Genomic DNA, 17279 nt, shown 5'->3' on the forward strand with positions numbered 1-17279 from the left:
AGGACAGACAGGATCTGAGCTAGCCAGAACACCCTGAATTTGCTTTTCCTTAATAAGGCGTTGACAGGGCAAATATCTAAATGACAAAGGCCTTAGTCCTTCTTCGGCACAAGGAATCAGCAGGAGTAACATCCAGTTCAGACTTCGGAGGCAGGAACCCAGTCTATGGCTCCTAGTCTGCACTTCCTGCTGCAAAATGGGCATATGGTCCTCTGTCAGCCACCCTAATGGTGTTGAAAGGTGCAGCAGTGTAGAAACAAATGGGAGGGTATAGCCCTGGTGGGCTACAGTCTTTCCAATTGCCCTGCCTAGGCAATCAGTTGTGTACAACCAGAGTGGATCACAAACATTGCTTTATCACAGTCATCCTGGATAGTTTGGAATTTTGGTGTCCAAGGGTCATCCAGTGCTGCTGGTAAAACGTGGGCCAATTTGTTCCACAAGGTGTGGGGTAGCAGTCTAGCAGGCAGCTGCCACAGTCAGAACGTAAAGCAAGGCTTACAGAAGAGAACATGTGCTTGCCAAAAGTCTTTATTCTCTTTGACTCCAGATCAGGCAGAATATCAAGGAAGGTGTTTGGAATTACTTTGATGGTGGATACTGGCACCACTAAAATCTACAGCATGGGATGTTGTGTAAGAAAGTCAGGGTTGTCTGAAGTTGATATGTGGCGACAAGCTACTTGCTGTTCACTAGAGGGCCAGCACATGATTTTGCCAAAGTACCCAAACAGATGTCCATGAGGGCTTAATTAAATTGCAGGTAATGCTCCATAGCTGCCAGGCCAGGCTGGAGAACCACTCTAAGGACTTTAGTGTTTGCCTACATAGTAGGGAAGTGTAAGTCAAGTGTTTGTCACCCTTCACATAACTACAGGGAAGGAGGTGCTTACCTTTGCTGCAGGACCAGGGGACTAGTGCCTGGGGAAGTATCAACACCACTAGCATCCTGTAGGTCTTCATATCAATCATCCTATGATATTGAGGGACAAATTCTCCCCCTCATCAAAGTTATTGTCAGGGTCGGAGCCAAACAATGGTGTTCAGCTTGCGCTTTACCATGTGGTGAAGGCACTGTGTCTATATCAGAAGGGTTGCTGAGAGGTTGCAACTCAGTAGGATCAGAACACAGCATCAGCAGAGGTCGAGGGAAAAAAATAAGCTCAGAGTTGGACAGCACATTAGGTTGTGAATTTTCCACCACCACTGTCTATTTCTACACCAGTAACGAGATGACGGGATCTGGTGCAGTGGGCAATGGCAGAACCGAACTAGGTTCAAGGGCCACAGACAGTGCGGTGAAGGTCAGTGGGTGAAGGTCTGACTGGAGGGCCCTGCAGATTCTAGGGGGCATAAGGCGCATCCAGATGTACTTCGTAAATTGCCAAAGATTCCCAGCACGGCATTGGTAAAGTTCCCAACTTGCTGCGCTGTTGCAGTGAGACTCAGACATGTACGGAGCATCACGACCAGGCTTGGAATCAGCTCCAAGGGTGATAGGTAGTGAGACCGGGTGGCATTTTGATGCCATCATACCATCTCTGGAGTTTAAGAGTGAGAGGAACGGGGAGATTCCTGCTTACTTATCCTTCTTCTTGGACTTTCCTGAAGACTTTGACCGCGAGGAAGATCTATTGTGGGAGCAGGACCTACCTTTCGACCTTGAGTGGTCACGGCGTGCTGGAGTACAGCATTCAAGTTTCCAGGTTCAGTCCGGTGGATGGGAACTATTAAAGATGGGGAATCTACAGATAGAAATATCCATGAGAATAATCTATTGGGAGAAGTTAAGGATGTGTGGTACAACATGATTTAGGTATTTTTAATGTCCATTCGGGTTTTCATTACGACCTTTGAAATTATCTAAAACACAAGATTTATGCGCGGATAGTCCATAAAAATATGTTTCGTACGGCAAAAAAATTTGAGTATATGGCATTTCCAGGGGCTGGGGAGAGGGTGTGTGTGTGTGTGTGTGTGTGTGTGTGTGTGTGTGTGTGTGTGTGTGTGTGTGTGTGTGTGTGTGTGTGTGTGTGTGTGTGTGTGTGTGTGTGTGTGTGTGTGTGTGTGTGTGTGTGTGTGTGTGTGTGTGTGTGTGTGTGTGTGTGTGTGTGTGTGTGTATCTCTTCATGCAGATAAGAGATCCTCTGACGGGGCAGTCTGACTCCTAAAAAAATGTGTTTCAGGTGAGACTAACTTGCCACATACAAAGAGTGAGAGGCCACAGAAAGAGTGAGACCACCCCCAGCCCATTTTCCCTTTCTTTTTGTAGGGTGTGACAAGCATTTCTCCCGGTGCTAGGGACAACTACCCAGATGTGCTTCCAGGAAATCTGTAAGTTAACCACACAACAAGGTGCACTGAGAGGCACTATACATCCAGGTCAGTCGTAGACATGCGGCAGACACGGGCCATGAAGGGATAAAGCCTGAACATATGGGTAGGGAGTCTCAAAATATCAGAAAGGAAAAGGGAAAAATAAATGCAGGGCAACAGACATCATGCCTACCCACATCTTGTGGAACGTAAAAAATGGAACCGACTTCAGCATGCAGAAGTGATATTTACATAGGCTCTACGTATCATTACGGAGCAGAACAAAGTCAGTGCAGAGCTGCCACCTACTGGCCACAGAGGTACTGCCGAAACATTTCCAAATCCAGTGTGACAGCTGGGAAATATTCAAAAGATGAGAAATCTGTGGCTAAAAGTTATCAGAAACCATAGTTTTATCCACTTGTTAGGAATTGCATATCAATGATTATTGCAGTGTACACCTGCCATCAGTAAATCAGAACTCACCATTGAATGTGACTTCAAATGCTCCTGTGGACATACACTGGTTCTCAATCATGTTGCTTAGGAAGAAGACCATCATGCAAGCATAGACCTAAAAGAAACAAACATATTTCATGTTTTTAGTTAGCATCAATCTTTTTGTTGACTGGTTTTATTTTGCAGCACCGGTTTAACTATTTGGGGTTGGAAAGCTCCCTAAGTCTGGACAGTAGTGAAGGTGTGGATTTTGATGCTTCCTTATTCTTGTTCCAACTTTTCTACATTTAATACCTCTAGTAGGTGACACAAAAACCCATGCAATGTTATAAAATAACTGAATAGTGTTTTAGTTCTTGCCTAAGACCGTGCATAGCTTTCTGTTGAGACATCTTGTTAGCTTACAGGGGGCTTAGAGCACACCCAGTGCTTAAATTGGGTGGCTTCATTGTCACTGTAATTTGCTTGCTTCTTAATTGTAAGTTTGTAGGCTTTTCTTCCTCTTCTGGAGTATGTTTCTCCCCTGAATACATTACTTGTGTTCTTCCACTGCTCATTTTTTCAGGAGCTACTTTTTTTTTTTTTTTTTAAGCATGCCACAAGAAGAACAAATTACTTACCTTTGGTAATGCTTTTTCTGGTGGATACAGTATCTACCTGTGGATTCCTCATCTTTTAAATATCCCCATGCACCAGCATTCGATGGAAACTTTTCTCCGTAGCTCTCTACGTCGATGAGGACGTCAATAGCATGGTTCCGCGTGCAACTCCATCTGACATAATCAGAGCCATAAGAAGTCGTCGCCGGCATGCTGATGTCATATTCATCCACTTTTGTTCATGCCTTCGAGGCGAACGGGTGAACACCAACATCACAAGCACATGTGTTGTCTCAATTCAAAGATTTATATACATTTACACACACTTATTTATATTATCTTCTTGCTATATTCAGACAGGCAATGAGGGGGCGGGTGGGACAGGGGGAAATCCACAGGTAGATACTGTATGCACCAGAAGAAGCATTACCGAAAGTAATTAACCTGTTCTTCTGATGCATACATCCACCTGTGGATTCCTTGTCTTCTGAATAGAGTCCCAAAGCAGTCCCGCACTCGGAGGAGGGTATCTGTCTGCTTATACCAAAAAAATCCAGTAATACTGAAAGGACAAAGTGACCGTGACACCTCACTTCAGAGCCCAAGCAGTAATGTTTTGCAAAAGTGGGGAGGGAAGACCAAGCTGCTGCTTTGCAAATGTCAATAACAGACCTCTAGCCAAAGCAGAAGTACAAGACTTAGCTCCGATGGAATTAGCTCAAAAACCCTCAGGTAGTTCCTTCTTTGCTAAGGTACAGCAGATCTTTATGCAAAGGATGACCAACCTGGATAATGTCCTCTTGCAAACAGCTTTGCCCTTCAGCTGATCGTCCATCCTCAACTCCCGTGTTCTGTCCACATAGAAACTTAAAGCCATTTTTGGGTCCAATCGATGTAGTCTTTCCTCCTTCCTCCTCAGAAGGATGGAGAGGAGGATAAAAAGCAGGAAGGGTGCTAGATTAACTTAAGTGAAAACGAGTAACCACCTTTGGCAGGAAAACCGCCCCGGTTTTTAAAACCACCTAGACTGCATGAAACATGGTAAAAGGGGGTTTAACACCTAAGGCTTGCAACTCACTAAAAATCCTAGCTGGAGTGACAGCTACCAGAAAAACTATCTTTATTGAACGGAGTCTCAATGGACAACTACGTAGCAGCGTATCCATTACGAATGTTGGAACTAAATTAAAGGTCCCACTGAGGCATAATGAACTCAGCGACAGGATACATACTGGTAAGCCCTTAAGAAACCCTAACACCATAAATGCCTTAAACAGAGAAGGTTGACCTGGTAAACAAATAAAAGCTGACAGTGCAGAAAAATAGCCTTTCACTGTCGCAATTACACAACCTTACTGCGCTTATGATAGTGCAAACTTTAAAACATTTGATAACTGGCCTCTCAATGGGTCAATATGATGCTCTTCACACCATTTGACAAACTTAGACCACCTGCCAGCATAAACAGTTTTGGTGGAGTGTCGCCGGGCCGACAGAATAACATCCACCACATCAGCAGGAAGAAAGAAAGAACTCAGGTTGCCCCGTTCACTCTCCAGGCATGTATGTGTAGGCTCTGGAGGTGGGGGTGTAGAACATGCCCATGCGACTGGGAAAGGAGGTCTGCCCTATGAGGGAGAAGGAGCAGACGGCACAGTGAGTTCATAAAGGTCTGTGTAGCACACACTTCCTGGCCAATCTGGGGCTATTAATGAACTGGTCCCGATCTTAGCAAATCTTCCTCGAAACCTGAGAAATCAAGGGTGGCGGGGGACACATCAAGTAACTGGCTGCTCCAGCTTAACTAAAATGTGCCCCCCAACACGCCCGGTATCAGATACTGGAAGCTGCTGAACAACGGGCAGTGTGCATTCTCGTGAGTGGCAAACAAGTCTATCTGCGGCATCCCCCATAACTGGAAGACTGAAGTACCACCTCCAGATGGAGATGCCACTCGTGGTCTGCTGAAACGTGCTGAGAGAATGTCCACACGCATGTTAAAAACTCCAGCCAAATGGTCTGCTACTATGCAAATCCGATGCTCCTGAGCCCAGGCCAGAGTCATAGAGCCTCTCTGCAGAGAAGATACGATCCTACTCCCAGGAGAGGCTCGTGGGAAGAGGCACAGGGGAGGGGGATGGGGGTTAAACAAACAAATAAAAACATTTGTTTTTAAAAACACACTTACCTGCTTTGCTCCCATGCCGCACTCCTCTCCCATCACGACTGCAGGCACAGGCACCATGCTGCTGGACTGGAGAGAGCTCTTTTGGCCAGCCTGAGACAGCCAGCCAAACACACATGCGCTCAGAGGGGAGTGCACTTCCCTCAGCTCGTCACCCCCAATACCCCCGTCCTTTTTACCTGGAAAGGATAATAAACCGAGCCATGAAATACCACAACGCGGTAGAGCTGTCTGTCAAGACTTATACTGACAGATCACAAATGGGAGGAAGGCCTCAAGAGCCAGATGTATCGCCCCCAATTCTAACAGATTGATGTGAAGCATCTGTTCTTCTGGAGACCAAAGCCCCTTGATTTCCAGGTCCTCCAGAAGAGCTCCCCACCCTAGAGTGGAGGCATCCATGATTACTGTGGCCACCACAGGTGGAGGACAAAATTGCCTCCCTTATGATAGACTGCTGTCCACACTCCCCCATTGAAGATCTGCTGCAGTGTCTCTAGAGATCTTGAGCGACTCCTTGAGATCTCTGTTGTGTTAAGCCCACTGCCTGTGGAGGCACCACTGGAGGGCCCACATGTGCCAGCAGATGACCAACAGGATACAGGAAGTGAACAGACTAAGCAGGCGTTGGACCTTTAAGAATGGAACGACCTCTCTATCCCGAAACATTGGAATCATAGCCTGAATGTCCTGGATTGCCTGATGAGGAGGGTAGGCACGATTCACTACAGTGTCAAGTACTGACCCTATGAACAGGACATGCTGAGAAGGCTCCAGGTGACACTTTGGCACATTGATGGAAAAGACCAGGTTGTACAACAGCCAAGTTGCAAACTGCACGCGATGCAACACAATCTCTGGAGACTCGACTTTAAGAAGCAAATTGTCCAGGTAAGGGAATACCAGTATTCCACACCTTCTGAGATGTGCTGCAACCACTGCTATCACCTTTGTGAAGACTCATGGGGCGGAAATCAGGCCAAATGTAAGGACAACAAACTGGTTGCGATATGACCGTGAACCAGATACTTCTTGTGTGACTGTAGAATGGTGAGGTGAAAATACGCATTCTGCATGTCATTGGAAACCATCCAGTCTTCTTTGGCCAGCGGAAGAAGAACCTGAGCTAGGGTCAGCATTTTGAATTTTTCCTGCATGAGGAACAAATTCTAAATCTTTAGGTCCAGGATTGGCATTAAACGCCCGTCTTTTTTGGGAATCAGGAAACCTCTCAAATAACATGCCTGACCCCTTTCCAGCTCCCAAAGTAACTCTACTGCACCCTTTGAAAGTAGGATTTGGAGGAAAAGCAGATGTTCTACTGAACAATAACTGTTGTGGTGGAAAGGGAGGGGGAAGCTCTTGGAAGGGTATAGCATATCCATTTTCAACAATGCTCCCCCAATTGTCCAATTTTATGGACTTCTACTGTTGGCGAAAATTAATAAGCCTCCCTCTCACCGGTACAGCATGCTCTAAGATGACAGACTAAGGCTGCCTTCCTGAGGCATTAGCGGGGGAGGAGGAGGAAGGCGGATGGGCTGCACCTCAACACCTTGCCCAACCATGCCCTCTGTAAGGCTTATACAGGGGATTGGCTGACTACTGCTGCTGCTTTTGCCTCCCAGAAAAGGAGTAGTTCCGTCCAAACCCCCACAACCTATACAGCGATCTGTAGTCTGAGGATAGGGACTGAATTCTCAACGTTTTAGCCGCTGTCTTGCTCTCTTTAAATCGTTCCAGGGCTAAATCCGCTATAGCCCCAAACAGCCTGGATCCATCAAATGGCAAATCCATGAGGGTATTTTTACATCAGGGGTAAAACCAGAGCCCCTTAACCAGGCATTCCTTCTTGTGGCGACTGATGTTCCCGCTGTCCTGGCTACAGTATCTGCAGAATCCAAGCCAGACTGTATGACTTGCTTTGCAGCAGCCTGGCTGTTGTTTAACACTTCTGAAAAACACCCTTCCAAGTCCTCTGGCAATTTGTGAAGGACCTATCTGGCAGAGTGAATTAGGGCCTGGACATATTGACTCAGTAAACAAGTGTCATTCGCTGACTTCAGGGCCATACTTCCAGATTTAAAAAAAAAAAAAATTGCAGTCTGTTCCATTCTCTTCAATTCCCTTTCAGCCAGAGACGATGGAAAGAATGCAGGGGCTGATCTTGAAGAGCAGGAAGCTCGCACCACCAAACGCTCAGGTGTTGGATGGTGGCTCAAGAATGCAGGAACACCTGGTGCAGTCATATCTCCTGGTGATTGGTCTCAACACCACTGCAGTCGACGTAGGCTTTTGCCAGACTCCAACACTGGTTCTGTCAAAGCCTTGTTAAATTTCAAAGAGGGTTCTAAGGTGGAAACAAAAGAATGTAGGACCTCTGTCAAACAGGATTTCATCACAGATGTTGGGAGAGACAAGTCCAACATATCAGTCGCCTTTTGTATGACTGTATGGTATGCGGTCATCTCAAGTGGCGGCAACCCTTGTGGGGACAATAACTCCCACTCTGGGGAAGTGTCCAAACCACTTGCCATCTCCATGCTCTCAAAGTCCTCAGTTGGCGAGATAACTTCACCTTCTTGCAAGCATGGATCATGGGGAGAAGCTAAATACTGCTCCTCCTCCTCCAGCATCCTCAGAGCTCTTCTAGACCTAAGGCTCAACTCCAGTAACGGCGTCGGAAGAGCACAGACTGGTGTCGTCGTCATCAGCGCCGGTGACTTGGATACTGGAGATGTGGAACCAACTCTGACTTGAATCGAATAACGCGATGTTGGTTGGGACCTCTCAGACATCTGGGTGGGCGACACTAGCGCCGATGGTTCCTGCAGTGTGTCAGTCAGCGAAGGAGTCAACTTCCTTGGCACTCGCGAAGGACAGGGTAACTGGATCACAGGCATAAAAGGAGGGAACAGAGCCTGCTGGTAAGGGAATCCTCCCAAAGCGGACGACACTGGAACCGTGGGCCAGGCGGCACACCTGAGGGGAGTCATGGCCTTTCAGAAGATGCTATGCATAGCATTCAAAAAATGAGAGGGATCTGTTCTAGGAGCTGGAAATTCTAACGCCTGCTGTGGCGGCTAAGGGCCTGGGGTCAGTGGTACCACTTCTGGCTCCTGATCCGGGGGTGGGGAGTTACTGGAGAGAACTGTAGTACCAGAGTCACAGGTGACACCAGAATCGCCACCAACAATGGCACTAGAGAACCTTCGGTGGCTTCAGAGGAGGCGAACGTGGCTGCACAGTCACATAACTGGAGGACCAGCCAGAGGACTATGGCACCTTCGCTCTTCTCTTTTTATGTTCTTTCCTGGATAACCTTGACAGCGTTGAGATGGTGACTTCAAACCAGGTCTTGACCTGCAAGGACTCCTTTCTTTGCTTTCACCAAGAAAAGCTTTGCCTTCCTTTCTTTCACGGTCTTGAGATAATGAACACTCCCAGACGTTGTGGTCAGAGCTCAGGCACCAAAGACAGTCCACATGCAGATCACCAACAGACATCTTACCCCTGCCAGACTTTTTTTGGGAGGTGACATTGTCGCTAGCAGGACAAAAATAAAGTCAAGATTCCATTTGATACAGTATCCCTAATGAAGAGAAGGAAAAAAAGTTATGCGTCGAAAGTGCGGAATAAAAGGAACTGACATCAGCATGCCAGTGAGGCCTTCTTATGGCTCCGATGACCTCAGACAGAGCCAGATATGGAGCTGTGCTATTGTGACATCCTCGTCGATGTGGAGAGCTATGGAGAAATGTTTCTGTTGAATGCTGCCACATGGGGATATTCAAAAGGTGAGGAATCCACAGGTAGATGTATCTATCAGAATACAAGTATTTTCCAGCTGTCCTCTTTGTGTACTTCTCCCCCTTTGTTCCTCTTTCTTCCCCTCCCTCAGTTACCGTTCTTGCTTTCTCCCCATCCACTTTCCCTTGCTGTTTTTGCTTCCCCCGCAACTTTCTTGTCCGTTTGCTTGCCCTCCTCCACCCACTGTCTGTTGCACGTGTATTTTCCCCTCCACTCCAAACCACCTGTGTGCTTCTGCAATAAAAAAAAAATAAAAAAAGTAATTCGGAATCAGCAGTTGCAAATCATTGCCAAGACAACAGCTCTCATGTGAAAGGACTACTGGCTTTGTCAAAGCTGGTTAATACAGGTTTTGAAATGGATAACAGTTGCTAATCAATGGCAGTGGTACTTGATTTGGAATGGGTTATCGCTCTATCTGGAGAATATTCACTTCAACCTCGACAACGCGGCACACAACATAAGAAATGTGCTGATGCAACAACTGGCAACGCGTGTCAATGCTTGGAGTCGTGTACTACTTAATCCCTATACCTCTTTCAAGCACTGAGCGGTTTGAACAGCACACCCCTTTCACCTTGCAAGAACTGTCGAGGTACTGGCTGCTCTCGCTGTTCTTGCAGCACTGCAAGCTTGTGTAAAAACGAACATGCCCTTCGACGCTCACGTGAAGGCACACTTATTTCACTAGAAATCGGTGTGCAGAGCAACTCTGCCACTGGCGTTCGTACAGCACACACAGCCCTTCAAAGTCATTCAATAGGGATTAAGATGACCTAATTCTGGGAATTCTTGCGCACTGTCGCGAGGTTACCGTGAATGCGGCTGGGCCGAAGCTGAGAGCCTCATTAACAATGTGCCTTGTCCGTGATTTCGGGTTTAGCCCTGGCTCTCGAGCGTCTACGAGTCTCACACGCACACAGCGTTCTCCCGCAGATTACTGCGACTGCCTCGCCGGTGCGCGCGGCAGCCTCCCACGGGTTTCGTTAACGCTGCACACTGGTAGCACGCGAGCCTATGGCCTACCCCTTTTATGAGAGCTACAACACTTACAACAGGAAACCCAGAGGCTGGGGTGAAGGAGGGTTTGGGGTAAGGGAGACGCAATCCCGAAAAGGACCGAGTCCCTTGTGACTTGAGTGCGTGATGCGCTTCGGGCTGTGGATGCTACGAGACTGTAGCTTGCTTCAGGTGAAGGTGGTGACGGCTTCTGCCTCGGGTGCAAAGAGAAGAAACCCCTCTGGCACCAGCCTCTAAAGCCGCTAATCTGACAACCGGTCGATGCTGCGATGCGTGAGTGCCAGAGGCCACCAGTGCAACCTTAAATGACTTGGGAAAAGGTTTGGAAAGTAAACAAGCACGCGCCATGAATAAAACGTCTGCTCCCAAACCCCTATATCGGCGACATTTAATGCCCACACCAACAGCCGAACGTTTCCCCCACTGTCCCATTGAGCAAATCTGAAATAAGCAAGTCCGCTAAGGGCTGATGGTTATGTATGTACACGAGTACAAAGTAGGATCACACTGCCGCAAACAACTTTTTTTGTTGTTCTTTACACGTGATTATGTTTAATATTTATAAGGCCCAACAATGCGAACTACGATAAACATCATGGCTCACATACAAACAGCACAAAACAGTTCAATCACTGAATGCAATCTGACAGAAATGGGTTCTCTAGTTGGCAGAGGTACACACCCTTGTCCAAGTAGGGACCACAATCCTAGTCAGGATAAGTCACCACACAATCCAAATTATCCAGTGCCTGCCCTCTGGTAGCCTGGCACTGAACAGTCAGGCTTAACTTAGAAGGCAATGTGCAAAGTATTTGTGCAGACCATAACACAGTGAAAACATCCCAAAAAGACACCACAAAGGTTTATACAAATAGAGAATATTTATCTGAAGAAAATATAATTGAAATAAGGAAAATCCAATCTACAAAAGCAAAGTTATGAATTTTGAAAGATTACATCCAACAAAAGCTCCTAGAAACACAATAGCTCCGATTGGGGTTATCACAGCGTCATTGACGGAGTTGTTCCTAACAATCAGACACCACCGGTGCCTGTCAAGGAGTTGCATGGACCCCCAAGTACAGTACCTTTTAAAAACGAAGAACAAGGACGTCACAAGGAGTTGGAAAGAGGCGTAGCGGTAGTCGGGTGCGGCATCAGACCCTTACAGCTTCCAATGGAAGAGGCATCAGTTTTGCACTGCAAAGCAGGTGAAGGCGAGGCATAGGTTCAGTTCGGATGCAGGGGGAGATGATGCCTCATCGTCTGCCGTGCGTCATGATGTGTTCACTTCAGTGTCGTGATGAACCTGAAGGCCATCAGTGGAGTCAGGGCAACGCCGGACTTGCGTTGCAGGCCATGGCCGTTGAGTGGAGTGGAGCACGGTCCGTGGAGCGGGTGCAGGCAGCGGCAAAGTCGTCGTTCCAGAGTCATGTACTAGCAAAAGGCTAGTACATTAAGTCTTTGCTGTCCCTGAGACTTCAGAACAGGAGGCAAGCTCAATCAAAGTCCTTAGATAGCACTTCTGGGGAAGGCAGGGTCCTTCCAGCAAAGTCAGAGGCCAGCAGGGCAGTAGTCCTCAGCAAAGCAGCCAAGAGAGTCCTCTGGGCAGCCAGTCAGGTCTTCTGACAGAGTTCAGGTGCAGGTCCAGAAGTGTCCAAGTTGGTGGGGTGAGACCCAGTTTATAAACCTAAACATGCCTTTGAAGTGGGGGAGACTTCAAAGAGTTGTTTTGAAGTGCACAAGTTCCCTTTTCAGCCCAGGCCTGTTTGCCAGGGTACCAGTGGGGGGTTATCAGTCCATTGTGTGAGAGCAGGACACTGGCCTTTGAAATGTAAGTTGTCAGTCTCTCCACCCTTCCAGTCCAGGAAGACCCATTCAGTATGCAGAGGAATGCAGATGTGACTGAGTGTCCTATGTTTGTAGTTGTCTGTATGAAATGCACAAGGGAGCTGTCAACCAGCACAAACCAGATGTTGATTGGAGACAGGCTGTAAGGCACAGATGGTTTTAGGTGCAAAGAAATGCTCACTTTCTGAAAGTGTCATTTCTAAAACTCCAATATAAAACCCAACCTCACCAACAAGCAGGATTTCCTATTACCATTCTGGTAATACTAAACATGCCCTGGTTACCCCTTTCAGATCAGAATCTATCACTCAAAAAGTATATGAGGGCAGTCCTAATGGTAGTCTATGGAGGGAGCAGGACTCACAGTAGTCGAAAAACGACTTTAGGAGTTTTTCACTACCAGGACATATAAAACACATCTGTACATGTCCTACCTTTTACATAGATAGCACCCTGCCCAATGGATTACCTAGGGCCTACCTTGGGGGCGACATATGGAGAAAAGGGGGAGTTTAAGGCTTTGGCAAGTACCTTGCCTTGCAAAGGCAGGCCTGAGACATGGTTAAGGGGCTACTTATGTGGGTGGCACAATCAGTGCTGCATGCCTACTAGCAGCATTTGAGTTACAGGCCCTGGGTACATGTTGTGCACTTTACTAGGGACTTATAAGTAAACCAAATATGCCAATTGGGGATGAACCAATGTTAACATGTTTAAGGGAGAGCATATGCACTTTAGCACTGGTTAGCAGTGGTAAAGTGCACAGTCCTACAATCAGCAAGAACAGTGTCAGAAAAGTGGAGGGAGGCAGGCAGAAAGTTGGGGATGACTGTGGTACTTTGTAGTGTTTGTCATGCTTTGCATGTCTTTTACAAGTATCCAATGTGGCCCTTGACCACTTCGCCCCTCTCAACCCAACTAGAATTGAAAATCCCACAACCACCATAAGACTACTACCTACCATCCTACTTAACCTCTCCTTCCAGGATGGTTGGTTGGTCAGGTAAAAGGAAGCAAGGGAAATAACATTTTTTTGGCAACTTCCCTCTTTGAGCCTGAACGGGCCTGTGGCAATAATCCTTGCTTTCTTCCTCTCGCATAATCACCCGTACTAGATAACGTCATACACTGTGGTGGCTGTTGATGTAGTGAGAGGCACCATTTTGGCTCTTTTGTGAATCTTAGATCGAGAGACTCTCAGCGAAAATGAAAATAAAAATTAGACACCATGGCTGCTGCCAAAGGTGTATGTGGGCAATAAACAGAAAAGAAAAAGGACTAAACTTGGTACATGTAAGCAGGCCGAGGACAGACTAAACTCTGTATAAACTGCACAGGCACAATATTTATATTCTACCTAAATTGCCGAGTACAAAGTCATTTTTTTCCAACAGTACTGCTGACCTGTACCCTTGTCATGGTCACATACCCCTGGGTTTTGGGCCCTCTGCTGCTCCAGGGTAGATGACATAGAATACTTCCAGAAGACTTAACAGTGAATTAAGTTGGACTTGTCCTACATAACTCTTAGGTAGGCTCCACATAATACACACTAGACTGAGGCTTTAACAGAGCCTCCAGAGGGTTGGGACTTTCGTCTCTATTAGGTTGACTTCTTGTATATGAAGTCCCTGTGGACCACACTAAGCCTATTTCAGAGTATGATGCAATTCATGTGTAAAGATGGTACAGTACCTGCAAGCATGAATGTATCTTTTCTGTAACACTTCCTATTTAGGAGCAGCAATACTTGCTGCACCTTGCTTATACCACGTTTTCACATATCCCACACCTCATCAAACATTCCTTATAGGCTAATTTAGGACCAACATTCTTTGAACCCAACACCTCGAAGGTAACGTCCAATGCAAATCAGAAAGTTTTATGCCCTGGTCAGGGGTATGAAGTGCAATCTAAGGGATACAAATGAAATAGCAACTTTTCTGAAGACCCAGAAAGCACTTTGGGTCTAACAAGGGGTAGGGAAAGTCTATACAAACAGCAATACAATACTATTGGAAGCTCTTTATAGTGTCGAGTGTGTATGAATGAGAGTGCCTAAGGACTTTCTAATTTAAAATTGGACTGGCCAGAGGAATGTGATCCGATAAGTAAATATGATGGAACGCAGTACTCATTAAGAGTGTGATAAATTCCTCAAGTTTGTTGGACCGGTTCTAGGAAGTAAGTTGTTGTGATGAGTCCAGTGATGTTGGTTTGGCAGTGCGTTGTCACCTTTATCAATTTGGTGCTGTGCTGGGCAAATGAGGATGTCGGACTATTTTTCTACTGTATACTCTGAGGAAGAGCACTTGAAAATGTCTGATGACACTGCTGAAAACCAATGAAACGTACACATTAAGGGACCCAGGGAGTAATTTGGGAGGGTGCGGAAAAACAGTCTGTAAAACACTGATAGGGAAGACGTGTGACCTCGAGTTATGAGTGAAGGTTGTGCATAAAAAAACAGATTGACTAACCACCGAACCAAAGCTGCTTTCTGTGCGTGAGACTACTATGCAGCAGCTCGTAAAGAGTCAGAAGTCAGTCCCGTAGGAGAGAAGCAAGGTAAGCATGGCAGTCGAACAGCATGCAATGCTGAAATTTTAGAATTATCACAGTTCTGCTAGAACAGGTACATCAATGAATAGGAAAAGAACATGATGTACAAAAGGACATTGCATTGCCTTCGGATTCATTATTACACCATGTTAGTGTTCCATGGATTGGTATGTACACTCATAGGTAATAAGATGTGAGAAAACCAAAAGAAGAGGAAATACAAGCCCAGCAGTTCCAACACAATGAGATCACAACAGCACTCATCTGCTTAGATCCAATACATTACCAAATATCAATTATGCAAATAAAGAGGAACAGGACGACCACCTAGAGCCTCAAGGTGAAATATGTGCAAAATGGAAGGTCAATAAGGAAAAGTAGACAGTTCAGATGTTTTTTTTTTTGCCTCCGACCACCTAGAACTTGCAGATGCTACAGATGTGATGTTCCCAGTAAAAGCACAGTTATGACTTGCCTTCCTAAAGAAGTACTTTCAACCGTGTGGCTTCCACTGTGCTACCAGAAATTCCATTTACATAAACAAAACTCCCTGGCATTCATGACAGTGTCAAACAAAGGTGTGTGTAACAATGCCCCATCATCCATAGAGTATCTGAAAAATGGGCAGTTATGGACACAATGGCCTGTTAACTATGGTTGAATGTCCTTTATAGAGCTTTCTTGGGGTATCAGCAAAATTACAGCTCAACTGGGCATGTTGCCCTTTGAATGAAGGTGTCGCAGAGAGCTGGGTGGAGAAGGGGACTTCAGGTCTGTTGAGCAGGCGCCTCACAAATGGACACAACATTCTCTTAATACATACAAAGGATCACTCATAGGGATACAGGCAGATAAGCTACAGGTGTGTCATGGGCAGAGATTACACCTCATATGAACAACTGCGGTCCTAAAGAAGGGCTTAAAGTCCTCCCACATTTGGGGGCATCAGATGGTGGCTATATGTAAGGGACATGGTGACTTCACAGAGAATGGGCTTGGGAGTGCAGGCTAAGCTATTACCTTGCCTGGCCTCTTGATTAGAATTCATGGTCCCCCACATCCTTGGTATTGTCTGACTCACCAAAGGACTGGTGAATAGGTGAATAACTAATGAGACTAGTTGTATTGGCAGTGGCCAAGGTCTGGCACCTACCACAGATAAAGATCCATACCTGTGCAGCGCTTTCCTTATACCATTTCATTGATCATGCCTAGAAAAGCCTACTAAGCACTGCCAGGACTGCATTCAGAGTTCAGAATAGATCTTGCCCCCAACCCCTTTCATTCTCCCTTTCTCCAAACAACCCCTGCCTCAAGCAGAGATCTCACACAAATTCAGAACTCTGATGTTTTGCAATCATAATGTCCTACTCTAGGGAGGTTGAGGAGCAGGTAGAGATTAGGGGGTGTAAGAGGCCACAGCATCATCTATGGCCATTCTGGTCAAATGAAACAGCATGCAAATCCACCTAGCCCAAATTGGAGCTCCAATCCTGGATGAGATTAAATACCTAATCCTGGTTAGAAGACAATGAATAATTTTAAAAAGTGGGGTGACGCAACAGCTTTGAACAGACCAAACTTGAAGTGTCTAGAGCAGCCACTTCTGGACCGTGGCACAAGCTGGAGAGGGTGAATTGGCGGTTTCATCTTTAAGCCATCAGATCCAACTCAAAGCAGCATTCACTGAAGAAGCAGGGTTTAGGAAACCCACCCGTAAAGCATACAAACGCTGTGGAGAAAGTGAAAGTGAAAGTGAGTGAGTGAGTGAGTGAGTGAGAGTGTGTGTGTGTGTGTCAGTTAGAAACTGAGCTCTTGAGATTAGGAATATGCGCTGTTCGTAGAGGGATTCTCTGATCTAGACAAAGATGCCAAGATTCTCTTACGTTTTCTGTGAGATCCTTGTATTGGGGAGACCCCAGAAGACTGATACGACAGCTGAAAAACTGCCTATCCATTGGAGTTGGCAGCATCTCGCCTGACCCAAGGCTAGGCTCTTAGTGGCATAAGAGGCATAAAGAAGTTCCAAGGCCTTGATATACAAGAACTTGGAGGGAGGTCCACTTTTTAGCAGTGGCTACTGGGTCATATTAAGCACCCCAGTCCTCCTGGTTTTAGCTCCACCAAGCTTGGCCTGGCTTGCATCTGCCTTAATAAAAATGTGAGAAAGATCAAAAGAGGTCAGGTAATTCAACGATCCTGGGAATCAATAGATGGGCAACAACATTGAGAAAGCATACAGATACAAACTACCGCTTGTAAGCTCTCCTGATCCATAGGAAGCACGTGAAGTAGGCCCACAAGTTGTCTAAAGTTCAAACATCTGAGAGGAAGATTTTTTTTTATTTTATTGGAGCCATTAGAAGAAATGCGAACAATTTCACTGGAAGGATCATCTGACCTGGAATGACAAAGGGAAAGGGTGCAGATCTGCATAAACCTGTAGACTGTGATACAGCAGAATTCTGGGGGTGGGAG

The 17279-nt window shown here is 46.2% G+C and overlaps 1 protein-coding gene across 1 annotated transcript in view; it reads right to left on the reverse strand.

Moving 5' to 3' along the window:
- The window catches only part of SELENOT (selenoprotein T), a 96524-nt gene that overhangs the window by 13622 nt on the left and 65623 nt on the right, over positions 1–17279 (reverse strand). Inside the window, exon 4 of the mRNA XM_069213359.1 lies at positions 2802–2889. Within this exon, the coding sequence (XP_069069460.1) occupies positions 2802–2889 (88 nt within the window). The remainder of the gene's footprint in view (positions 1–2801; positions 2890–17279) is intronic.

The sequence above is a fragment of the Pleurodeles waltl genome, chromosome 11 (assembly GCF_031143425.1).
Source record: "Pleurodeles waltl isolate 20211129_DDA chromosome 11, aPleWal1.hap1.20221129, whole genome shotgun sequence".
Taxonomy (NCBI): domain Eukaryota; kingdom Metazoa; phylum Chordata; class Amphibia; order Caudata; family Salamandridae; genus Pleurodeles; species Pleurodeles waltl.